Here is a 27667-nt window from a genome sequence, read left to right as displayed (position 1 = left end):
GATATTTTTACATCGCTACCTGTATTGATCACTTTGGGGTTTGCTTGTTTTAATAAAACTTGAAGGATTTCTGAAAAAGATGCAGCTTTACCTTTCAAAGAAACCACTGCCGTCTCCCACAGACAGGAAGAAATTTGACCATGACTTTGTCGTGTCCACCTCATTCCACGGGGTCCACAACATTGTCCGAACCAGAAGCAAAGTTCGGAAGGTGATTTGGCTGTCGGTGGTGCTGGGCTCGGTCATTCTCGTCTCCTGGCAAATCTACAAAAGCATCATCAACTATTTGAACTGGCCCACCACCACATCCATAGAGGTTCAGTTTGTGGAAAATATCGAGTTCCCGGCTGTGACGTTTTGTAACTTGAACAGGTAAAGTCCCTTTCTCTGAACTTTGTGACTGAAGTCTATCTTTAGGATAGAAGACACAAGGAAGTATTGAATGATTTTTTTTTAATATCACCCTATAAGTCTCCTCTTTGTTCTTGAACTCCCTCAACCCATTTTCAGGTTAGTGGCTTCTTACGGTCTGCTTTGAGAGTTGATGGTAACTGTGGTAATTGTGAAGTGTTTGCTGTGTGCCAAGCACTTTGCTAAGCTCTGTGCTACATGTAAGGTAATTAAATTGGACAGTCTCAATTCTCACATGGAGCTCATGGTCTAAGAAGTAGGGAAAATGGGTACTGAATCTCCATTTCACAGTTGAGAGAACCTAGGCACAGATAATTTAAGTGACTTGCTTAAAGTCATCCAGGAGGCAATTGGCTGTGATGGGATTAGAACCCAGGTCACTTTCCAGTGGTTCCCTAACCCCTATCCTAAAAAATCCTCCATAGACTACCAGCACTTTCCAGCTATTGCACCATTTCCCTCTAACCATTGCACTCCAAACTCCTTGAGTGTCTATATCCACTGCCTTCTGGACAAACTGCAATCTGGCTTTTTGCCCCCTTCACTCCATGGAAACAGTCCTTTCTAAGGTCTCCAAAAGACCTTCTTTTTGTCAGATTCAACAGCCTCTACTCCATTCTAAATCTTCTTGATATTTCAGCTGTCTTCAACAGTGAGGATCGCCGTCTTCTTCTTGAAATATTATCTAACCTTGCTTTCACCCACATCCCTCTCCTATCTCTCTGGCTGCAGTTTGTTTTGCAGACTTCTCCTCTGCCTCCCACCCTCTGTGGGGGTCTCCCAAAGGTCAGTTCTGGGGTCACGTTCTATTCTCTGTATACACCAACTCCTCCAGAAAGCTCTTCACTCTCACAACTTACACTACCATCTCTGTGTGGGTGATTTCCAGATCTACTTCCCTACAAGTTTTGCATTTCCTCCTGCCTTCAGGACATCTGAATTCCTTCCCCCTTCCTGTCTGACAGACCACCACTCTCCCCACCTTCAAAGTCAACCTCAAATCACACCCTCCTCCAAAAGGCCTTCCTGACTAAGCCTTCATCTCCCTTAGTCCCTCTCCCTTCTATGTCTCCTAGGAGCTTGGGTTTGTACCCTTTAGGATATTGATATTCACCCCACCCTTAGTCCCACACCATTTATTTACATATCCTTATATCCTGACATTTCCCCTATCTCTTAATTCATTTTTATGACAGTCTCCCCCACTAGACTGTAAACTCCTTGTGGACAGGGATCGGCTTTTCCAGCTATTGTACTGAACTCTCCAGAGGGCATAGTAGAGTGCTCTGCACACATTAAGTGCTTAATAAATATCACTGATTGATAGGTGTCTTAACTTCCAGGCATGTACTCTTTATACCAGGACATGCTGCTTTCTCAATTTAAAAGTTCTTGGCTTAAAGTCAGCAGGAAATCAATAGTGTTCATATTTCTTCCTTTGTGTCACTAAACACATAGTATTTTTCTGTGAACTGAAGGCCTAGAACTTGGGAGCTGAGAAAATATTTTCAGTCATCTTTTAACTGTTTGGAGTTTTCCAAGCACTGTGACAAATATCTTTAACTTCAATTATTTTCTAAAGTAGTAATCAATCAATTTTTTGAGTGCTTACTTGGTGCAGAGGACTGTACTCAGTACTTGGGAGAGTTTAATAGAGTTAATAGACTATAAGTTCCTCAAAGGCAAGGATCATATCTACAGCATGGCAGAGGGGATAGGACACGGGCCTGGGAGACAAAAGGACCTGGGTACTAATCCCAGCTCTGCCACTTGTCTGCTGTATGACCTTGGGCAAATCACTTCACTTCTCTATGCCTCAGTTACCTCATCTGGAAAATGGAGATTAAGACTGTGAGCCCCACATGGGACAGGGACTGTGTCCAACCTGATAAGCTTGTATCTATCCCAGTGCTTAGAACAGTGCTTGGCATATAGTAAGCAGTTAAATACCATCATCATTATTACAGTGCTTGGCACATAGTAAGCACTTAGCGAATACCATCGTTATTAATGATTCTATTGTACTGTACTTTCCCAAGCACTTAGTACAGTGCTTTGCACACATTAAATAATTAATGCCACTGATTGATTGATTAGACTAATTATAGTTGTAATGGTATTTATTGAGTGTCCACTGAGGCCAGTACACTGTAGTAAGTGCTGGGAATATTTATTTATATATTTTATTTGTACATATTTATTCTATTTATTTTATTTTGTTAATATGTTTTGTTTTGTTCTCTGTCTCCTCCTTCTAGACTGTGAGCCCACTGTTGGGTAGGGACCGTCTCTATATGTTGCCAACTTGTACTTCCCAAGCGCTTAATACAGTGCTCTGCACACAGTAAGCGCTCAATAAATGCGATTGAAGGAATGAATAGCGCAACAGACGTTCAAGGCATTTTCCCTGCCCATAGAAGATTATACTCTCATTTTTATTTATATTGCAGCCTTCACAAATACACAAAAATGAGTGTAACTTTTTTTCCCAGTGGTGTAAAGTTATTAAACTCAAGATTCACTTTAAAGCAAATAATTTTCAGTTTTAGTTATTTTATTTTAAAGGAAAGAGAATGAGATAAGGTACTAGCACCTGGAGGAAAGATAAATACTTCAGTAAAATGTAGCTACAAATTTGGGGGATCATGAATTGTTTTAGGCTTAAAATAACGGTAGTAATACTTAAGAATAATGAGCAGATCCCAACAGGCATTTTGAAAGAGAAACTAAATAATTCTCATGTGATTCACATTTTGGGGATTTTTTTTTTCTTAGTTAAAATTGATAAGAGGACAAAACACATTCTTCTCCTTTCAGGAAACATGTGAATAAATATCCAGATGAGAATGTTTTGAATATGTTATTCTTAGCAGTAAAGAGAGGTATTTTAATGGAAAAGCTGGAGAGAAAATCCTTCAACAAAAGAAATTACACATTTCCATCTCCAATGTTAAAATGGCTCATAGAACGATCAGCCTTCCTCTTGTCTAAATTAAAATTGTTTTTGTGCAAGCGTATTAGCCACAACCACCGCTGGGAATAGGAGTATCGAGATCCTAGTACGGCGTGGCCTAATGGATCGACTACAGGCCTAGGAGTCAGAAGGACCTGGGTTCTAATTCCAGCTCTGCCACATGTCTGCTGTGTGACCTTGGGAAAGGTATTTTACTTCTCTGTGCCTCAGTTCCCTCATCTGTAAAATGGGGATTAAGACTGAGAGTTCTATAGGGGACAGGGACTGTGTCCAACACAATTATCTTGTATGTATTCCAGCATTTAGCACAGTGCCTGGCACATAGTAAGTGCTTCATAAATACCACAATTATTATTATAAGTAAATAATAATAATAATAATGGCATTTATTAAGCATGTACTATGTGCAAAGCACTGTTCTAAGCGCTGGGGGATACAAGGTAATCAGGTTGTCCCACGGGGGGCTCACAGGCTTCATCCCCATTTTACAGGTGAGGGAACTGAGGCCCGGAGAAGTGAAGTGACTTGCCCAAAGTCACACAGCTGACAGTTGGCGAAGCCGGGATTTGAACCCATGACCTCTGACTCCAAAGCCCAGGCTCTTTCCACTGAATCACACTGCTAGGGCTGCCAAATGGGGAGATAGAGAGCGACCTATCTCCCTGGTTGACTATCCTCTCTTGGCCAACCATAACCTTTGACTAAGTGCTTAGTACAGTGTACTAAGCTTAAGTGCTTAGTACAGTGCTAAGCGCTTAGTACAGTGCCCTGCACACAGTAAGCACTCAATAAATACAATTGATTGATTGATTGACTATATGCCAGGTATTATGCTAAGCGCTGGGGTAGAATCAAGCCAATTACATTGGGCACAGTCCACATCCCACATAGAGCTCACAGTCTCAATCGCCATCTTACAGATGAGGTAACTGAGGAACAGAGAAGTTAAGTAATTTGCCTGAGGTCACACAGCAGACAAGTGGCAGCGCTTGACTCCCAGGCTCATTCTCTATTCACTAGCCATGCTAAACTGCACTAAGCACTTTAGATTACAAGATAATCATTTCAGAAACAGTCTCTATCCCACACTGGGCTCACAGTCTAAGAGGGAGGGAGAACATATATTATCCCCATTTTACAGATGAGGAAACTGAGAAACAGAGAAGTTAAGTGACTTGCCCAGGTCACACAGCAGGCAAGTGGTAGACCCGGGATTAGAACCCAGGTCCTCTGACTCATCTCTCCCCCAATTGGGTGCGCTCTCACTAGTCTCCCTACCTCTAGGCTACCACCGCTGGGTTGCTTCTGCCACATTTCCTAGTAAGTTCTGAGGAGAGAAGCGGAGAGGCAATTTCACTAATCTGCCAACTCTCAGCTCCAATCCTCCATTCCATATTCTGCCCCGGGAACAAGAGTCAAAAATGAGCCCAAAACTGCCTCTATCTCATCCACTGCCATAAGCCAATGCTCACAATTGACAATTCTGTCCTCTTATCCAGCCATGGTGCTGTGCCTTCAACATTTTGGTTTTGTTTTTTTTAAAATGGAAACTTTATGCGCTTACTATATGCCAGACACTGTTCTAAGCCCCTGGTTGGGGTAGATGCAAGGAAATCAGGTTTGACAAAGTCCCTAGGGTTCACAATCTTAATCCTCATTTTCCAGATGAGGTTACAGACACAGAGAAGTTAAGTGACTTGCTGAAGGTCACACAGCAGACATGTGGTGGAGCCAGGATAAGAATCCAGGTCCTTCTGACTCCCAAGCCAATAGGCCATGCTGCTTCCGATTTAAGGGAGAAACCAACACGGCAGACGTTTGACTGGGGGACATTTTATATGTAATATATGCTCTTAAAAGGGACTCGATCCAGGAAACCAGTCTGGCCCAACAGTTTTCCACTCCTATCCCTATTATCCTTCAGTGGAAATAAAAAGCGCAAACAGCAGCAAAGCAATGTATGACACCTAGATTGGTATGTGGAAAAATAGCTTGAAAATAATGGAAAGAGTAGCTGTGAATGTCCTCTAATTCAAAATAAAGTTTAAAACCAAGAGCGACAGCATTTTACTGAGTTACAGGGCACTGCAGATTTTCCCATCCTCTGTTACTAAAATTTTTATAGATTTGCTTACTGAACTAGTGGTGCTGTATCGTACTCTTCCAAGTGCTTAGTACTGTTCTCTGCACACAGTAAGTGCTCCATAAATATGATTGATTGAAAAGCAGCATGGTCTAGTGGGAAGTGCAAAGGCTTGGGAGTCAGAGGAACTGGGTTCTAATCCTTGCTCTGCCACTCACCTGCTGTGTGACCTTGGGTAAGTCATTTGCCTTGGAGAAAGAAGGTGAGAGGAGAGTCACCAACTCGGCTACGCTTTCTATGCCCAGACGTTGGTAGTGGTAGTACAGTAAGAGCTATAAATTATTAAAAAAAAGTCCAACAACATACTGTCTATCCTGGTCACCTAAAAACCCTGGAATGACTTTGCCTTGAGTGGAGTGCATTGTTTGAGTTCAAATCTCCTGAAAAACATTCTTCTAGCTAAGAAAACTCAATATACTGGACTGTTTAAATACTTGGCCCTTTCTCCTACCTCTCCCTACTCCCACCCCAATAATCACCCTTTTGAATTTGAGGGAAATGATTTAAAAAAAATTGGAAAGGAGACTATCTCTGTCCACATTCAGAAAAGAATTCTATGCCTTCTGGAGGTGGAAGGAGAGAATTAAAGGGTGTATTACTGGATGGTGGCTAATTGTGGAAATCCAGCCATAGAGAGATTAGGTGATTTACCCATTCACCTTGTGAAAATGACATGAACCAAGATCTTAAAAGACAACATAATTTACTAGCAGCAGAGATTAGAATATCAGTAAAGAAAGGGATGAAATAGGTTTTTTTTTAGTCAAAAGGAGAAAGGGAAATTCTTGATAATTTTTCCCAGAATTTTAAACATAACGTGCCTCACAGTTTGTGTGATTGTAGCTACAAACTACATCATGGTAAAAATTGACTTTAAGAAATAATGAGAAACATAATTCTAAAAGTCTCATATTCTGATTCTCTTCTCTAGGTTCCAAACCCCCGCAGTTGCCAACCTCAGTATCATTTTTTTCATATGGAATGTGGTATCCAAAGTTCTTCGTCTTTTTGAAGTTGACCAAAACTCTACATTTTCTAAAGAGATTGACAATTTCCTTAAGGGTAATCAAGATTTCAGCATCAAAGAGTTCATCAAGAGTAAAGGATTTTATCTCAACAAGAGCACTTTGCTAGAATGTGACTTTTTTGGCAAGCCCTGTTCCCCTGAGGTAACATTTTTACTTTTATCCAAAGACTCTTAGTATAACTCAGTTGCATTAGGAGTTCACAAAATAGCGATTCCCAAGAATTCACATAGTTCAATCTTCCAGGGAGCCTGGAGGAGTGAAAGCTGCTGAGATTAATTTTGCTTCTCTAGTTAAGATCAGGGATAAACTAGAGAAGAGTGTTCCCATGAATGGAAAGCATTCACCCGCAGTGGATGAATTTGCCCTCCTCTGAGCTTAAATGAAAGAATTTCTGAAAATGGAGTTCATACACCCAGAAAAGGTAATTTTCCTTGCCTTCACTCACAACTGGCTAACATGATTTTGGGACTGTGATTTCAGCCAGAATGTGAACTGAGCTGATTGCTGTCCAAAGCGAGTCAGACTCACCCAGGAGTTCTACCTCTTGGACCAAGCAGTTTAGGATGAGTCCCTGCCCGAGATGAGTTAACTGCATTCTGAATCGTGCTATGTTAGTCACACCCAAGGCTTTGGGGATGGTTGTTGCTTGATTTCCCAATTCAGTCCTATAATTGCCTATGCAAAGGTGTCACTGGAAACGTGGGCATAAAAGTAAAACAAATTCCAAGTTAACCAAGAGCTTCTTGCCCACAAAGTTCAAGTGTAAGCCCTCTTCTGCCCAAAGCTAAAATAATGTAGGAATCCTAGGTAGCAGTGGGGCTAGTGCTAAGAGAAGATACAGCTAATATAATCTTTTGTCCAGCATTATTATGATTTGATAAATGTTGAATAATATCCTTGCCTGAAAGTATGCTTTTTAAAGTCTGGAAACGTATTTTGGAACAGAGTCAAAATCACACATAAGCATGTAGCAAGGAAATTCGGAGGTTTCTTGATCCAGTCTAAAAATTAGAGCTTCCATTCAAAATTTGCAGACTCCAGCCAAATTCCATGTCACAACAATATTACAGGAGATAATTATTTCATTTTCTTGATATAAAATTAAATATTTAGATTTTGAAATGTATTGCATGATTTAAAACATTTCCCTATTACCACAATTTTTCAAAGCCATTCAAAGAAAACCATGGTTTTATCACATACTAATTCATCAGTCAAATATGATCAGGCATATGAGACACTGAATGCGTATTTCACCAAGCCTAAAATATGACTCTAGATGGCTAGATAGTTCATTCTCCTGAATGTCTTGGATAATCATTTGGAGGTACCTTAGGGGTCTGCTGTTTTTACATATTTGGAGGTTTAAAATTTACAGGTGAACATTATGGTTATTTAATTTTTTTGTTTTTCATGTTGGAGGATTTTGAACATGTCTTCACGGAATATGGAAATTGTTTTACTTTTAATCATGACAATAATGTAACAGCAAAGAGAAAAGTGAGCGTCTCTGGAAGAGGCCTAAGTTTGCTTTTTGATGTCAATCAGGTATACAAATTACCATGAATATTTCTGCTTAACTTGAGAGATGGGGTGGAAAAAAAAAGGTCACCCAGCTCCTGAATTGCAGCTAACATGTTTGGAGATTGGATAGAGGTCTTTGGGAAGGATTTAGGTCCTTAACTGGGGAAATTAAATCTTGGCTTATGTGGCACAGAGGGATCAGGTATCTTTTTAAATATCATTAAATGCTCAAACAACCATTTATCTTGGAAGCATAAGGGCTCATGTTTCACTCAGTGACCAGAGAAAAGAGAGAAGAGATTTTAGGAGGTCTGGGAAGGGGACAGGCTTCAAAGAGCTACAGATCCAAAAGCCACCATTTTGGGTCTTCTCAGACTTGACTGAAGACTGTACGGACTTGTAGGAGACCCAAGATGAGAAAGGCTTGGAGATCAGTTCAAAAATCTGGAGGGGAATTTGCCTCCATGAAATCGATACCTATACTTTAAACTATTTTCATTTCTTAGGACTGGGTATTTTTTACATTGGCAGCAAGTGGGGTTCACTGAAGGGCCTATTCTCTAGCCTTAAAACCTACAGGAATATGGCTTTAGCAGTAGGGTCTAATGAAACCCACTCTATAAAAGACTGAGAAAGCATATTTTGGATAGAAAAGACTCAAAATAAACACTTCCCTAGTACATTCTGTTCAGAGATTAGTTATTTTCTGGCTACAAGAAAGATGAGACGCCTTAACAGCAGTGAGGAACATTGGGAATGTGTTAAATTCTTCCCTCTAGCACTTCAAATGCTCGCTCTTTTTGTTTACCAGGGAGTAAAGCACTGTACTTTAAAAAAAATGTCAACCCTAATGCCTGGTGCTTAACAGGGAGGTCATGGAATATAGAAATTTTAAGACAAGAACAAAATACTATTTTGTTCTACATTAGTCAGGAAGTGTTATTCAGACAGGAAGCAACGCATCTTGGCTTCTCTCTGATTTTCTAAATAGCAACAACCACCTCCTTGCTTTTGTGGTCAGTATCTAGGCTGGGTGGTGGCTGAATATATTTTCTCTGGCTGCCTCTCCTGTCCCTTGCACCCTCTTTGAAGACTTACTCAATGTTTCTTCCCTTCCTTCCTGAGCATCTACACTTACTGAACTCTTCTAGCATGTGAGGCAGGAGGAGCATTAAGGGGATAAGCTGCTTCTGTGGGAGGCTCCAAACGGTATCCCAGTTTTCAGAAAGGGATATGAATCAGAAAAGTAGACATGGGGACTTACACTTTAGATGTTGAAAAAGAATGTTAAAAAAGTCCTCATTTAATAATATTCTCTAACAAAAGAAAAAGAGCAGAATAAGGAACTCAGCGGTTTGTAGAGTTGGAATCACTGTTTATGGGTGTAGTCTGGAATTTCCTGTTTCTGCTACTGGCTTAAAGTACTTCCCTTCTGTTAATAAGGGGTAATTGAATAGGCCAACCAACACACAAGATGGATCATTGCAACCACTCCACTGAGGGATTGATTATAAAATCAATAACCATATTCCCAAGAGGGACTTGTTTGACACCAGGGTCAGCTGCCACAGATTTTATGCTATCATTATCAATTTATTTCCAGGTCAGTCAATCCATCAATAGTGTTCACTGAGCCCATGTTTGCAGACCATCTAGTTTGTCAGAGTAAGTCACACAGACCGTACTCCATTGGAGAGTACAGTCTTACAGGAAGATGGGAATGGGGGGAAGGTGTCTTGAGGAGTAGAGAGACATGTGCAGAATGGTGCCTTGGAAAAATGATCCAGGAAGTAAGAGTGTGTGGCATATAGGCTGAAGAGGGGAGAGGCTGGAGATTGGGGGACCAGTGAGGAACTGATTCAGTAGTCTTGCTGGGTTAGGATGAGCTCCTGGACCAGTGTGTTGGCTGTTTTGATGGAGAGGAAGGCCCTGATCTGGGAAATATTTTGCTCTACAGTCCCCCGGATTCCACATTAAATGAGATCAGTCTCCCCCTCTAGACTGTAAGCTCACTGATGGCAGGGAATATGTCTGTTATATTGTTTTATTGTACTTTTCCAATAGCTTAATAAAGTCCTCTGTACACAGTAAGCACTCAATAAATACAACTGACTGACAGACAGAGATAATGGGGAAGGGAATGGGGTTAAGTAGTAGACATCCACTGGGCCCTCTCGTGATCAGGTCCCTGGAACTGGGCTAACATGATGTGAGGGGGAATTTTTGGGGAGAGAGACTGGGGTAGGGAAATTTCCACCCACATTCTAGCCAGCGCCATTCTAAGTAATGATTCTGGTTCTCCTGATGGGCTGCAGCTTTGGATCCTCTAAAGCCAAACAGGGAAACATATAGGAATAGGAAAATGGTCTCTCTGCCTCTCCTCCCCCGCAATCTCCCCTATGTGAAGGCTCTACATAGCTCCCCTGAACCCCACCACAAGCAGAGATCTCTATGTGATTCACTGAATAGAAGCAGTTACAGTCTGCATGTTGGAAGAGGACAAACTTTTCAAGATAAACCATGAACCCCTTGTAGGTGCCACCCTGCCCCATTTCCCTTTCCTCACAACATCCTTATTGGAATTGGGGGTGGGGGAGGAGATGGCACTGACCATTTTGTACCTCCTTCTGGTTCACCCTTTGCATGCCCCATCCTTGGGGGTGGCAGTGGTAAGGGGCCATAGACTCTGCACTCCATCACCCCAGGTGCACCCCACCCCAACCCCACAGCTGTGGGGCCCAAGATCTTTGGACAACTTGTGATAGACTCCATTACTGGTCTCCATTTGTAGAACTGCAGGCAGACAAATTGGGCTGAGCCAGACTCAAACAGCCCCCACCTTCTTCCTCTATGTCTCTCAACGAGGGAGGAAGGGTGGGAAATGCCAATTTATATGGCTTCCTAACTGGCAACTCCACCACTAGGATCCTGCTGGAGACTGACAAACTACAGGCTACATGTTTAGCCTCAGCTCCCCCTCATTTACAAAGCCATCCAGTTGCACAGATTATTTTCTTTTTAAAAGGTGTTTGGGTGCTTTCTTGTTCATTAGAAGGAAGCAGCTTGGCCAGCTGGGACTCCAGATCTCTGGTGAGGGCCAGGTTCTGCATACAAAGGGCATTTACTGCCCTATTGTAAGCAAAATGGTTGCAATGCCCGTAGAGGGGCTCCACTGCTGAGTTTTGTAAAGGAGACTGTGCCTGGAGGAGACACAGGTAAGGTTCAGTTCCAGCCTAAACTGGAATCACTCTGAGATTCCAGCAAATCCCTTCATTTTGTGACTTTGAGCAATAATGTAATACAATCTGGAAAATTGGCTACAAAATACTTACATGCAAATCTCCCTTGAGCGTGTGCCTGGAAATAAAGCTGCTCTATCTGCATTTGCAAGGATCACAATAAAAGCAAGCATCATTTGGGCCTGATGCATGCTCAATTAACTTTCTAAGAATGGGAAGGGAGCTGAGTGGACATTTAATATTCCCCATACCTTATCCACCCTGCTTTCCGGAAGAACCACAATTAAACCAGACAGAGTGCTTAAAAGCTTAAAGCTTTCCTAAAAAAAGAATTTCACTAACACTTTCCGGAACTTACCCCAAACCCTGACATTTTTGATTTATAAAAATGAATCGTTAGACTTTGCCCAAATTCCTCACATTTAATTTTATCCACTATAGAGGTTTTAATGTTTACTAGTACCAAGGAATTTAACATTCATTGCTGTGTGACTTTAAATATTGAATCACAATAACTTTTAAATCAAAAGATGTAAAAAAAAAAAGGTTACCATGAGCTTTAGAAAATTATTTACCAGAGACCTACAGAATTGTCAGCCTGATGACTTTGGGCAAGTCACTTCACTTCTTGGTGCCTCAACTGCCTCATCTGTAAAATGGGGGTTAAGACTGTGAGCCCCACGGGGACAATCTGATTACCTTGTATCTCCCCCAGCGCTTAGAACAGTGCTTGGCACATAATAAGCGCTTAACAAATACCTTCTTTGAGAAACAGCTTGGCTTAGTGGAAAGAGCCCAGGCTTGGGAGTCAGAGGTCATGGGTTCTAATCCCGGCTCTGCCACTTGCCAGCTGTGTGACTTTGGGTAAGTCACTTCACTTCTCTGGGCCTCAGTTACTTCATCTGTAAAATGGGGATTAAGACTGTGAGCCCCATGTGGGACAACCCGATTACCTTGTATCTACCCCAGTGCTTAGAACAGTGCATGGCACATAGTAAGCGCTTAGCAAATACCATCATCATCATTGTTCTGCAAAATAAGGTATTATGATATTAGTCAGTGCCTTGGTCAGTTGTAAACATTTGAGATCATTGGGTCCAGAAAAATTATTAGGCAAATAAAGATTTGTGAAACCCTTAAGCTGAAGACTCTGGTTCACTTGAGGACATCTTCTTCCTGGGAAAATAAATCTCATTCCTATTTCCAAACTCACCCCGGGAATCTGCAAGTGTATGACGTTCGAGGAGGCTGCCCTCCTATAGGCTGAAATCACAATTGCAGTGAAGGAACATGAAAAACTGTACTAATGGTTTCTCAAGAAGGTCATATATTTAAACACTTTCTCCATCAGACAAAAAACTACTGCTAAAATGGAGTTCGAGGGACACAGCCCTCTAGGTCAACCACAAGACACATAACAAAATAAAACAGAATCGAACCGAAGGCCAAGTCTACATAACTAAGGCCAAGTAGAGGATGGAGAAAAGGTACCAGCCACCCATATACTCACTTCTTGCACTCCATACCCCAGCAGGAACAAGACAGTACGAGTGCCATTGCATGATCCACTAACATAGTATTTTTTGAGCACTTATTGTGTGCACAGCACTGTACTAAGCACTTGAGAGACTACAATGTAACAATAAACAGGCACATTCCCTGCCCGAGCTTACAGATTGTCGGGGTCAAGACCAAGGTGCATCCATCTTTCTTAACTCAAAGACACCATCATCACATCATTGGGTAATCAGCAGGAGGAGCATATGAGATTCACAATTTAAGGGGGAGAGGGAACAGGTGTTTAGGTCCCATTTTGGAGATAAGGAAACTGAGTCATAGAGAAATAAAGTGAATTGCCCGAAGTCACACAGCAGTGATAGAGTTAGGATTAAGCTTCCATGCCTTTGCTTCTTTCCACTTGGCTATACTGTGGTGAAAACATTTTTGAACTTTATTTTTCAAAAGGTACTAGTTACCCACAATTAGAGATTTACACTTCACTCTAGTGCCAACCTGTATCTCACTCATCTCTTTCACCATCAACTTCTTCCTCATGCCACTTCCTCCTTCTATGTATCTGACAGACCACTAGTTTCCTCATTCTATGAAGCCTAAAGCAACATCTAAAGAAGGCCTTCCCTGAAAACCCCTCATCTCCTCTTGAATGCCTTCCCTGATTAATCGCTCGTCTCCTCCAGAAGGCCTTCCCTGATTATTGTCTCATCTCCTCCAGAAGGCCTTCCCTGAGTTCTCCATTTTGCTACCCTCTTTGCCCCACTGCTGCATCACCTACGCTCTTGAGTCCTCAACCACTAACCACTTAGGTAATCACCCCAAACCCTCCTCACCAAAGCACTTAGGCACCCATCTTCAAACTCTGCTGCTTCCTCCACCCTGTAAATTATTTCTGTGTCTCTCTCCACTACTAGATTGTAAATTCCTTGAGGGCCAGAGATCATGGCTACAAATTACTGCACCCAAACACTTAGACCAGTGCTCTGCTCAAAGTAAGAACTCAATAAATACTGGTTGTTTTAACTCCTTGAATATAAATTAAAACAAATATGAAAACTTAATGTCACAATTTTGGTATCATGGTTTCATATTTAACTGTGAAAAATCATGTATATCTCAGGCAGAATTCACCGATGACCCAGCTTCTGGTTTTACTGATGCTGGAATAACCTTTGTCATCCATTCGACTAAGGAACCACCACAGTTTGATGGTTTAGGTTTGTCGACTCCTGTCGGAATGCACGGCCGGGTAACTATCCGTCAGCTGAAGGTAATATGCTGCAGGGGGGCTATTGATCAGTGTCAGTATTTGTGTATACAGAGCTTGAGAACTTCAGATAGAACCAGAAGTAGAGGACAAAATCCCTTTCCCTCAAAGAGCTTAGCACAGAGGACACCTCCAGAGATCACTTGGTGAATCTCTTCTACTTCCAGGCACAATGGCTCTTGACGTTGGAAATGGCCACCCCTCTGACACAATGATCTATTCAGGAACTCCCGCAGTTTCTATGTATGGTGAATGGTATTCTGTATCTACATGGGAAGAGGAGACAGCATCAATGGAAGTGGTAGTCTTATCAAGATTAAAATTCTTAGTTTTTCCTCTGTAATGAGGAAAATGAGGGTGATGGAGTTTCCTAAGAAGTTGGATTTAATGGGATGCTGTCCTTTATAAGCACTATTAACCTAAACTGTTATGAGCAAATCAATGTCCATCATACTCCCTCACCAGGGATTTTAAATGCGCTCCTCTAAAACGTCTTCCTCCAGGGGTGCCAGTTGAGCTGTCACTGACCATTAAACATTCTTCTGCACAGTCTGTTGTCTTCAGTCTTTTCAAGCGCCTTGTACCTGCATGCCACGAAGCAAGTTTATAAAACAGTCTGTCGTTGTTGTCTCCAGACAATTATCCAGGAATATCCTTGGGGAGAGTGCAATCCCAGCATGAAGCTCCAGAATTACCAGACTTACAGCACCTATGGTTGCCTACAGGAGTGCAAAGCTTGGAGGATAAAGGAGGCATGTGGCTGTTTGCCATTTCTCCTTCCAGGTAAGAACTGAACAACCTGTCCTGAAAAACCTGCCTCTGACACTACCACACAGTATTTGATCCCAAAGTGGTTACTGTCCAATCAGACAATCAATCAGGTATTTATTGAATGCTTGCTGAGTGCAAAGCACTGTCCTAAGGACTTGGGAGAGTACAATATAACAGAGTTGGTAGACACATTCCCTGCCCACAAGGAGTTTACCATCTAGAGAGCAAGACAGACATTAATATAAATAAATTATGGATATGTACATAAGTGCTGTGGGAGGATGAATAAAGGGTGCAAATCCAAGTGCAAAGGTAACATAGAAGGGAGTGGGAGAAAAAGAAATAAGGACCTAGCTGGGGAAGGCCTCTTGGAGAAGATGTGCCTTCAGTAAGGCTTTGAAGGTGGGGAGAGTGATCATCTGATGGATATGAAGAGGGAGGTCATTCCAGGCCAGAGGCAGGGTGTGGGTGAGAGGTCAGTGGTGAGATAGACAAGATCTAGTTTCAGTGAGTAGGATGGTATTAAAGGAACAAGGTGCAGGGGCTGGGTTGTAACAGGAAATCAGGGAGGTAAGTTAGGAGGGAGCAAGGGGATTGACTGCTTTAAAGTTGATGCTAAGGAGTTTCTGTTTGACATGGAGGTGGATGATCAACCATTGGAGGTTCTTGAGGAGTGGGGAAACACGGACTGAACATTTTTGTAGAAAAATGATCTGGGCAGCAGAGTGAAGTACGGACTGGAGTGGGGAGAGATAAGAGGCAGGGAGGTCAGCAAGGAGGCTGTCCACGTAAAGAACAAGTGCTGCTTTGTCTGTGGGCTGCTAGGGAGAAAAATTAGGGACAGACAAGGAGACTTTACATAGTCTTTGACTAGAGTTAAAACATTACTAAGAATAGGCTGTCAGGACTGGCATAATACTAGTTATTTGAAAAGGAATTAAAAGAATCATGACTTTGCATATACAATTGGGTAAATCTTACAGCCTCAAAAGTAAAGTTTTCACCCTTCTAACACCAAGAAAAATGATCCCCTATGCCCAGTACCGCTACTTATAATTCTGTACAAACCATGCAAGTCAGGATGAAATGATTTTCCTAGCTTAGCATGGCTTTGGGGGGGACCAATTTCCTATATGATCCTCTGGGATTCCCTAAGGTATTTTTATTTCTGTTCCATCTAAAGACTTCCACATCAATTAACACATTGAATTCTAAGCCTTACAACATTTTAATTATTGGATTTTTTTTCAAAGCCACAAATGAGTTTTTATAAATAAGGTGCCTGTGTGCATTAAGGTGCATTAGATGGGGACAACCAATGAAAATTGGTTGACTGAGACTGAGCCCCCTCCTTTCTCTCCCCCTCTTCCCCCTCCTCATCCCCCCCACCTTACCTCCTTCCGCTCCCCACAGCACCTGTATATATGTTTGTACATATTTATTACTCTATTTATTTTACTTGTACATATTTACTATTCTATTTATTTTATTTTGTTAATATGTTTTGTTTTGTTGTCTGTCTCCCCCTTCTAAACTGTGAGCCCGCTGTTGGGTAGGGACCGTCTCTATATGTTGCCAACTTGTACTTCCCAAGTGCTTAGTACAGTGCTCTGCACACAGTAAGCGCTCAATACCATTGTATGAATAATGCAGAGACATTATTGGTATGTTTTCCGTGGATTTATTTTAGTTTATTTCATTTACTTCTCCGTTAAAGAGATCATTTTCTACTGATGTTTTCGTTGCATAATACAGGGATTTCCATTTATTTTTATTTTTAAGGAAATGGGTTAGAGTGTGATCTACACAAATTTCACAGCTGCGTTTCCCCTGTACTTGGTAAGTAGCTGTTAAATTTATTGTTTTGTCTACAGGATCTTCTCTGAAGTCTGAGTCATCCACAACTTTAAATTATCCCAAGAAATCTCAGAAATTTTCCAGGATATTCTAATTAACAAAAAACGAGGACAAAATAGAATGTAGGTAGGAGCCTATCATTTTCTTGAAATAAAAAACAATACCTTATCTAGAAATAGTTTATGAACATTTTCTCTTTTCTTGAAATGAAGGCACACTAAGTACCGCTGAGTGAAATGAAGAAAGATTTCTAGCTTATTTCCAGGATAAAGGTTTATAATAATACCATGTTCTGCATGAACAAGAGTTCAATAAGAAACAATCTTAATCCTTTTGATCCCTTTGTTGATTTTGTTGGCAGTGGGGGATGGTGCGGGGTGGGGGGGAGAGCTAATGGCAGAAGGTGGGGGGTATAACTAGGGACAAGGTGGAGGGGAGACTGAGTCAGTGGAAAGGGAAAGTATTTGGCGGAGTGAAGGGGCAGAGCCAGAGCCAAGGGGAGAGTGGGCAAACAGACCTGATGATCGGGGCAGCAGAGGTGCTGGTACAGTATGGGGTGAACACAACGTATGGTAAGGCGGGACAGAGCTGGCACTGAAAGGAACAGAGTAAATTATAGTCACCCTAAATAGTCTTTCTGAGTAAAGAACTCACTGATTCCTTCCTTCCCCTCCCCTCCCAATTCCTGTATCCCTGGCTCTAGTCATGCCAGAGAACTCACTTCCACTTCTCAGCTGTAATCCAAAAGAAAAGAAAATAGAACATGTTAGCATTAGTAAGTAGAAAAGAGTTACCAAAAATCGTTTATCAAAAGCTTCTCATGAAGGACTTTAAGTTTGAGAAGCAGAGTGGTGTAAAAATAATAATAATAATAATAACGTTCGTATTTGTTAAGTACTTACTGTGTGCCAAGCACTGTTCTAAGCGCTGGGGTAGATACAAGGTAATCAGGTTGTCCCACGTGGCACTCACAGTCTTCATCCCCATTTTACAGATGAGGGAACTGAGGCCCAGAGAAGTGAAGTGACTTGCCCAAAGTCACACAGCTGACAAGTGGCAGAGTCAGGATTTGAACCCATGACCTCTGACTCCAAAGCCCGGGCTCTTTCCACTGAGCAACGCTGCTTCCCCAGCATGTAGTGGATAGAGCATGAGCCTGGGAATCAGAAGGATTTGGGTTCTAATCCCAGCTCCACTAATCAATCAATCGTATTTATTGAGCTCTTACTGTGTGCAGAGCACTGTACTAAGCGCTTGGGAAGTACAAGTTGGCAACATATAGAGACAGTCCCTACCCAACAGTGGGCTCACAGTCTCACACTACTTGTCTGCTGCTTGGCCTTAGGCAAGTTGCTTCACTTCTCGGTGCCTCAGTTACCTCATCTGCAAAATGGGAATTAAGTCTGTGTTCAACCCTATTATCTTGTACCTACCCCAGTGCTCAGAACAGTGCCTAGCACATAGTAAGTGCTTAACAAATACCATTTTAAAAAGATGACTTCTAACTGCCCTCCGCATGCTTCACTAGGAGCTGCTCTTTTCAATAGTATCTTTTTGTTCATTTCAGATAATATTGAATTAATGGGACTATGCACAATGGGAACTCACAATTCTAGTTGTCCTGTTCCATGTGAAGAAACAGATTACCCAGCTTCTGTCTCCTACTCTACTTTTCCAAGTCAAAATGCCTTGAAATATCTTTCCAAGAAGTTGAACAAAACTCAGGAATACATCAGGTGAGAAGCAGCGTGGCCTCATTGAAAGAGCACAGGCCTGAGAGTCAGAGAACCTGGGTTCTTATCCCAGATGCACCATGTATCTGCTGTGTGACCTTGGACAAGTCACTTCTCTACTCTGTCCTTCAGCTCCCTCATCTGCAAAATGGGGATTCAAGTTCTCCCTCCTACTTACACTGATAGCCCCTTGAGGGACCTGATTATCTTGTATCTACCTCAGCACTTAGTACAGCACATAGTAAGCACTTCAATATCACAATAATTCAATCATATTTATTGAGCACTTACGGTGTGCAGAACACTATACTAAGCGTTGGAGAGTACAATGTAAAAATGAACAAACATATTCCCTTCCCACAATAAGCTTACAGTGTAGAGGACAAGCTTATTTATTATTATTATCAGGTAATCTTACTGGTGTTGTAATTACTAATATTTACAATGGTTTATTATCTTGACAAAATTTTCAGACTTACAAAAAGTTATGCATTCTGAACTGAGTAGGTCATGATTTACAACATCAAGAATATGACATAAAAATAATAGCTTCAAAATGACAAAAGTTTCTTGTTCAGAGGTTAGTGCTAAACCACTGTTCTGTTAGTGTAAACATTAATTATTACTCAATTTAGAGTCCAATAAGTACTAACACCTTGTTTGGTCTTCAATCAATCCCTTACTACGTGCAAGGCACTGTACTAATCACTTATCTCTTTTCATTTATTTGTAAAATATATGCAGTTATCTACTTACCAGTTGGCACCATCCGCAGGTACAAGCTTTGAGCAAATGAAAGTTCAGCATTATGAACACAGAACTCTGGAGATGACTTCTCCCTTTTAGACTGTGAGCCCACTGTTGGGTAGGGGCTGTCTCTATATGTTGCCAACTTGTACTTCCCAAGCGCTTAGTACAGTGCTCTGCAAACAGTAAGCGCTCAATAAATATGATTGATTGATTGATTGATTGAGTCTCATCCTGGTTGCAAGGAAACCAGAGTTCTTTAGGGCCCACTTAAGTAATCATGAGGGTGCCTTGATTGCTGAGTGGAGTGGGTGTGTGAGGTCAGGAAGCGAACAGATTGTAAGTAAACAAATCTTGATCTACCTCCAGATGCACAGAGTCTAAAGTGATCCTCCTAAACATAAAAATAAACTAACAAATATGAAGTGAAATTAGTGAATTTGTGAAGAAACAACCTTCAAGAGCAGTTGGCTTTTGCTGGATTTTAAGTTGACACGGGCTTTTGGACTGCTCAGACTGAAAGATGAGTGAGTTTGTGCTGGGGGAGGTGAAAGAAGCGGGCTGAGAATCAGAGAGCTGAAGAAATAGGGGGCAATGGTTTTCACTGTTGTTACAATGGAGACCTTGAAACTAATACCATGCACCCACTTAGACTATCATCTCAGAGTAGTTTCCCACCCAAAGTTTTCTGGGTGTGTGTGAGCGGAGAGGGAAACTAGTGCATGGAGCCTAGGGAGGGAATTAGCAGAAAGTCAGAGGTTCCACCAACTTCTAAACATGTTATCAAAGGAATCTCTCTGCCCTGATAAATCCACTCCAGAGGGAGAACCACTTAATACAGTGCTTACATAAATACCAATGATTGGTTGAACCATTAACCATGACTGGAAGAAGGCATCATCAGGAGAAGGTCAATGAATGTCTGATTCATATCAGCTGAAGAAGGTTAAATGCTTGCCAGTGTCTTGGGTCTTGAGGAAATGTAGGTGTCATATTCCACATACCTCCACCACTTGTCTGCTGTATGAGCTTGGGCAAGCCTCTTAACTTCTCCGTGCCTCAGTTACCTCTTCTGTAAAATGGGGATTAAGACTGTGAGCCCCACATGGGTCCAGCCGATTACCTTGTATCTACCTCAGTGCTTAGAACAGTGCTTAGCACATAGTAAGCCCTTAACAAATACCAGAATTATTATTACCTAAATTTAGAAGAAATCTAATCCCAAATTTTATCCCAAGAAATGGTGGATGGACCCCCTTCCCATCCCCACCCAAGGGAAAGACTAATTCATCCTGAAGTTTTGAGAATTGTATTCTATGCTGGCAGAAAATTGGCCCTCATGATTTTTTAAAAAATCCAACTATCAGTACTCCTGAGTTTCCCTTCTCATCAATTCACCGAAAAAGAAATGTGGAACAGCCTGATAGAGATAATAATAATACAAAATTTTGATCCAGGGTTTGAGCAGTTAAGATGAAAATTGCCAGCATAGCTAACATCTGGCTCCCCAGAGTACTAATAAAAGGTGATAAGTGTGGCCCACTTTCCTCAGTCCCACCCAAATATGAGTCCTGCATCTGGGGTTTGTGGGGAGAATTTCATCTTCTTGTTTGAACCCTCATGTGACTTTGTTATTTGGGCACTGGGGCAAGCTTATGGTCCTGTTGGTCCCAGAGTCCCAGGGAGGCTCCCTCCAGGATACCTGGACAGTCTCCCCCATGACCATCTGGGTCCTAATCTTCATGTCTGCTGTGTGACCTTAAGCAAGTCACTTCACTTCTCTGGGCCTCGGTTACCTCATCTGTAAAATGGGGTTTAAGAGTGTGAGCCCCATGTGGGACAGGGACTGTGTCCAACCTAATTAACTTGCATCTACCCCAGCGCTTAGAACAGTGCTTGGCCCATAGTAAGATCTTAACAAGTACCATTATTATTATTATTATCATTATTATTATTATTATCACAGTGGCCCTGCAGATCTCATCCAAAGTTAGTCCCAGCGGAGCCAGTGCTATGGCACCATGCTATAATAATAATAATTATGATGGCATTTGTTAAGTGCTTACTATGTGCAAAGCACTGTTCTAAGCACTGTGGAGGATATAAGATGATCAGGTTGTCCCACGTGGGGCTCACAGTCTTAATCCCCATTTTACAGATGAGGTAACCAAGGCACAGAGAAGTTAAGTGACTTGCCTAAAGTCACACAGCTGACAATTGGTGGATCAGGGATTTGAACCCATAACCTCTGACTCCCAAGCCCATGATCTATTCACTGAGCCACGCTGCTTCTCTAGTTGTACCTGCTCCAAGGAGGGCATGGAGGGAGTGAACCTGGAGAGCCTCATGGCTTTCACGGTTGGTGGAAACTTGAAACTGGCTCTGGCTGGGACATCATCATCAATCGTATTTATCATCAATCGTATTTATTGAGCGCTTACTGTGTGCAGAGCACTGTACTAAGCGCTTAATAATGGCATTTATTAAGCACTTACTATGTGCAAAGCACGGTTCTAAGCGCTGGGGAAGTTACAAGGTGATCAGGTTGTCCCACGGGGGGGGGGGGGGGGGTCACATTCTTAATCCCCATTTTACAGATGAAGGAACTGAGGCCCAGAGAAGTGAAGTGACTTGCCCAAAGTCACACAGCTGACAATTGGAGGAGTTGGGATTTGAACCCATGACCTCTGACTCCAAAGCCCGTGCTCTTACCACTGAGCCACGCTGCTTCTCATAATGATGGTGGCATTTGTTAAGCACTTACTATGTGCCAAGCACCGTTCTAAGCACTGGGGGGATACCAGGTGATCAAGGTTGTCCCACGTGGGGCTCACAGTCTTCGTCCCCATTTCACAGATGAGGGAACTGAGGCCCAGAGAAGTTAAGTGACTTGCCCAAGGTCACACAGCTGACAAGTGGCGGAGCCGGAATTCGAACCCATGACCTCTGACTCCCAAGCCCGTGCTCTTTCCACTGAGACACACTGCTTCTCTAAGCAGACCATCCTGTGGAACTCGGGACAGAGATCCAGACCTGTGTGGCTGCATGATCTGCTTCACTGACTGAGGGACCAAAAAGCATGAATGACCTGCAGGCAAATTAAGTGGACTGTGAAAAGAAAGGATGTAATATTATTAAGATGTTCTGATTCCCAAGGCAACATTATTATTTATTTCACTTAGGATACTGTTTTATTACTTGCAAACACCACCCAGCCTTGAGATTGCCCAATTAAGCAGAAAACATTCTTGTGTTACCCAGAGTCAAGCCTATGGGAATTATGTAAACCTAGTAATGAGTAATTCTGAAATTTATACCCAATGTGGGGGATATTGATTTCTTTCAATGAGCAAGAGGAAAGCTAGCTATTTATGGGCTTCTTCCCAGGTTATGTTGAAACTGTGTGGGCTGACGCCAGGAAACATTATTAATAGGACCCATTAGCGAGGGAGTTACCACGGACACAAGAAATTTTCAAGCAACCTGGCTTTCAGAAGAAAATGCCTGTAATGTCCATGTTCCCCTTCAGCAAAAAGAAAATGATGACTGGATTGTAAATTCCTGGACCACAGGGATTGTGTTTACGAACTTTACTATATTATACTCTCCTAGATGCTTAGTACAGTACTCTGCTCACAATAAGCACTCAGTAAATACCATTGATTGATCAGTCATTTATAATGAGGGTCCAATGGAAAGCAATCATCATTAAACAATTTTTATTGAATGTGGACTAGACACTTCAAAGAACAGAATAAAGACATGGTCCCTGCTCTAAGTAGAATTCAGTTTTTCAATGTAAAGCCTTTGGCTATTTTGTAATCGATTGGTTTATGGTAGAATTCTTGAGCTCTTGTGTGACTACCGTGGCCTAGCAGAAAGAGTCAGAGGGCCTGGGGTAATCCTGCCATCGTCCCTTGTCAGCTGGGTGACCTTGGGCAACTCACTTAACTCTCTTTGCCTCAATTTTTTCATCAATAAAACACAGGAAAAAAAAATTCATATTTCCCCTCTGACTGTGAAGCAAGGATTGTGTCACTTTTGATTACTTTGAATGTATTCCAATGCTTAGTACAGTGCTTGGCATATAGTAAGCACTTAACAAATACCACAGTTATTATCACACATATTTTATGAGAGTAATCAACTAGACCTGTCAGAGTTACAGTTGGTCTAATTTTTAGTTGCAAAAATACCTGCACTCCTAAGAACAAATGCATGTCTTTGAGCCTGTCATGGTCTATTAGAAATAAAGAATAGGACTGAAAAATTTTGAGCTGAGTTATCTCTGTTATTCTTTTTAGGCAGAATCTTGTACATATTGAAATAAAGTATAATGATCTAAACTACAAGATGACCCAACAGCAGAAGGCAATGAGCATGTCTGAGTTGCTTGGTAAGTGCTAGCTAGTTTGTCCTTTCTTTTTTGGCTCTGTTTCATTCTATTCCTTTCTTCATTCATTCAATCGTATTTATTGAGCGCTTACTGTGTGCAGAGCACTGTACTAAGCGCTTGAGAAGTCCAAGTTGGCAACATATAGAGACAGTCCCTACCCAACAACGGGCTCCCAGTCTAGAAGGGGGAGACAGACAACAAAACAAAACATGTGGACGGGTGTCAAGTCGTCAGATTCAATACCTGTTCTCCCACCTACTTAGGCCGGGAGCCTTAGGTGGACAAGGACTGTATCTGGCCTGATTAACTTATATCTACCCAGCGCTTAGGACAGTGCTTGACCCATAGTAAGTGCTTAACAAATTCCTTAAAAAATGAAAAAAAAAATAAAACAACACTGCAGCTGCCAAGCTTTCGGATCAGCTCCTGGACCAACAGGGTTGGGGTGATGGGCTTCCAGGGTTCTGGCTGGGGGTGCCACCAGACTCTCCAATTTCTCCCCCTCTCCCCAGGACCCCCTCCCCTCTGGCTTCCTCCAACCCTGAGCAATAACCCAACCCTCATCCCCAGCCCTGAGCAGCAAATCCACCCCGTCCTTCCCTCACCAAGCAACCCCCAAACCCTCCCCACAGAGTAGTGCCCCTTCCCCTCCCCAAGAAAGACCCCGGCCTGCCATGTTACCTGGTCTCCTTGGCACCACTCAGAGCGATGGCCTCCCCAGAACAGAGAGCAAGTCACCCGCAGTCGGGGCTTCCCGGGCGGCAGTAGAAAAGCAGGTTTGACGGGCGGCCTGGCATGAGCTCCAGGAAGTCACGGAGCAGGCTCTGCTTGGCCCGCTTAGGCTCTGGAATCGGGGCCATTGTGTCACCCCTGACTGGGCAGGGTACCCAACAGGCGGTATTTATTACACTATTTATTCATTTATTTTATTTGTACAGATTTATTCTATTTATTTTATTTTGTTAATATGTTTTGTTTTGTTCTCTGTCCCCCTTCTAGACTGTGAGCCCACTGTTGGGTAGGGACCGTCTCTATATGTTGCCAACTTGGACTTCCCAAGCGCTTAGTACAGTGCTCTGCACACAGTAAGTGCTCAATAAATACGATTGAATGAATGAATGACGGGGCGGGGAGGGGAAAGGGATGTTTCCTTCCCGCTCGGGCACAGGTGCCTCAGCCAGGTTGCAGAGCTGGGTGGCATACCACAGCTGGTCCTCCCGTGTGGGAAGGAAGAGGAGACGGGGAGGGAAGGTGTCACTCTCTGGTGGCAAACCACCAACCCCCTTTTTTTTCATGTCCACCAACTCACTCTCCCTCCACCCCAGCCCTAAAACAAAAGCAGCATGGCCTAATGGGAAGCACTGGCTTGGGAGTCGGAGGATGTGGGTTCTAATCCCAGCTCTACCACTTGGTCTGTTTCTAGACTGTGAGCCTGCTGTTGGGTAAGGACCATCTCTATATGTTGCCAACTTGGACTTCCCAAGCGCTTAGTCCAGTGCTCTGCACACAGTAAGCGCTCAATAAATACCACTGAATGAATGAATGAATGAACCCTTTTTGTCGCTATCACTTATCTACTCCATCGCTTAGAACATCGCTTGGCACAAATAAACCAAATAATGCATTTAGTTTTTCCCACTTTGGGAATGAAATCTTTCTAATTCCACGACAAAAGTGCACATATACACACACTCTATCTCCCCACCTCTTACACAAACCCCTCATACCTCCCATTAAGGTGCTGACTGACAAAAACCTTCAAAGTCATTGACAGTTTCAGTCCAAGAGGGTTCCAAGGTTTAGATGATCTAAGCATCGGTCTTCACCAGCAGAAACACAGAACAGGTAGTTGTCCCAGAACTAACCTGAGTCCAACTGACTCTCAGTTGGTTTCAGGACTTGGTTCAGTCATGTGATCAAAATCCTAATCAACAACCAGCCAATCAGTAGTATCTCTGGAGTATCTACTGTGGCACAGCACTAGTCTAATTGATTGGGAAAGTACAATACAATAGAGTTGGAAGACACGATCCCTTCTCATAAGGATTTTGAAGTCTACAGGGGGAGATAGACATTAAAATAAATTACGAGGAGAACTATCCAAATCCACATCAACTCCTCTGTCCCTTTAGCCCCTAAGCAACCAGCTATCCAAATTCTTTCCATTCATAGATGTGGTTTGCTTATCATGGTCAAAATTATTTTACAGTGGTATTTGTTAAGCACTTACCAAGCACTGGGGACTTCCTCACTCCCTAGTCCAGAGTCACGAAATGCCAATGTGCCAAGGGCCAACAAATAGCTTCACTGACAGGACTGAAAGGAGAGAGGTGGGGTCCCAGAAAAGGCAACCCCTACCAATTGGCAGTCCGGATTATCATCAACTTTACACTCCTTAAAATTGGTTTTGCACAGTAAGGGCAAGGATCTACTAACTTTGTTGTACTATCCCAAGCACTTAGTACACTGTTTTGCACAGTGTAAATCATCATCATCATCATCATCATCGTATTTATTGAGCACTTACTGTGTGCAGAGCACTGTACTAAGCGCTTGGGAAGTACAAATTGGCAACATATGGAGACAGTCCCTACCCAACAGTCGGCTCACAGTCTAAAAGGGGGAGACAAAACCAAACATACTAACAAAATAAAATAAATAGAATAGATATGTACAAGTGAAATAAATAGAGTAATAAATATGTACAAACATATATACATATATACAGGTGCTGTGGGGAAGGGAAGGAGGTAAGATGGGGGGATGGAGAAGGGGGCGAGGGGGAGAGGAAGGAAGGGGCTCAGTCTGGGAAGGCCTCAAATCTCAATGAATACCACTGATGGCTTGTCTTTTTGCTACATTCAGTATTGCAATTATTCATTCACTCAATCAGTCGTATTTATTGAGCGCTTACTGTGTGCAGAGTACTGTACTAAGTGCTTGAAAAGTACAATTTAGCAACAGAGACAATCCCTGTCCACAACGGGCTCACAGTCTAGAAGGGGGGTGACAGTTATCATGTCAATCAGTTGTAGTTATTGAATGCAGACTGTGGCAGAGCACTATACTAGGTGCTTGGGAGGATACAATAGAATTAGTAGGCCATGATCCTGGGCCCTCAAGAAGTTTATAGTCCAGCAGGGGAGACAGACCTTGAGTTATATGACAGTAAGACGGTAGTAACAGTATATATATTTACATAAGTGCTTAAGAGCAGTTATGAGTACCTAAGTACTTCAGTGGTGCAGAAATCATTTACTTTACCTCCATTTGCTTATCTTTTTTTATGGCATTTGTTAAGCACTTAGTATGTGCCAGGTACTGCACTAAGCGCTGGGGTAAATAGTAGCTAATCAGATTGGACACAGTCCCTGTTCTAAATGGAGCTCACAGTCTTAATCCTCATTTTTACAGATGAGGAAACTGAGGTGCAGTAAAGTTAAATGACTTGCCCAAGGTCACACAGCAGACAAGTGGGAGAGCCAGTATCAGAATGCCCCATGCTCTTTCCACTAGGCCATGCTGCTTCTCTAAGCTTATTATCTGCTTCCAGTGGGCAGGGAATTGCATCTGTTTATTATTCTATTGTGCTCTCTACAGAGTAAGGGCTCAATAAATATGATTGAATGAATGAATGTATCTAATGGGATGAAAGAAGAAACTCGATATGCTAACTTCACATTCTCCTCCTTTTTCAGCCGACATCGGAGGTCAGCTTGGCCTCTTCTGTGGAGCCAGCATGATCACAGTCATAGAGATCCTCGAATATCTACTCACCAATTTCTACTGGATCTGCATCTTGTTTCTGTTGAAGATCCCGGACATGGTCCAGAGGCCCCGCCCTGCTCAGAATCAGTTGGGAAACAAGAAGGGGATCCAGGAATGTTAATGGTCATCTAAGGACCTGAACTCCGGCTGTACAGTGCCGTGGTGCTTTTTAGAGATGATTCCTACACCCTTGTCTCATTTGGTGGGGCAACCATTTTCATGTACTCGAAGGCATTTCATCCAATTCGGTTCTATAAAATAAAAATGGAGAAAAGCCAGTGGTGCTTAACTACA

General features: G+C 42.4%; 1 protein-coding gene across 1 annotated transcript; it reads left to right on the top strand.

The window, feature by feature from the left end:
• Positions 1-75: 75 nt before the first annotated feature.
• Positions 76-27667, top strand: ASIC5 (acid sensing ion channel subunit family member 5). The gene is made up of 9 exons (XM_038754957.1): positions 76-372; positions 6460-6697; positions 7979-8104; positions 13955-14104; positions 14737-14884; positions 16655-16711; positions 18297-18465; positions 23514-23605; positions 27304-27667. The coding sequence occupies exons 1-9, from the start codon at positions 80-82 to the stop codon at positions 27492-27494; spliced, it is 1464 nt and encodes a 487-aa protein (XP_038610885.1). The 5' UTR covers positions 76-79; the 3' UTR covers positions 27495-27667.

Source organism: Tachyglossus aculeatus, chromosome 12 (genome assembly GCF_015852505.1).
Source record: "Tachyglossus aculeatus isolate mTacAcu1 chromosome 12, mTacAcu1.pri, whole genome shotgun sequence".
In the NCBI taxonomy this organism is placed as follows: domain Eukaryota; kingdom Metazoa; phylum Chordata; class Mammalia; order Monotremata; family Tachyglossidae; genus Tachyglossus; species Tachyglossus aculeatus.
This window is presented reverse-complemented; position numbering and strand designations above follow the sequence as displayed.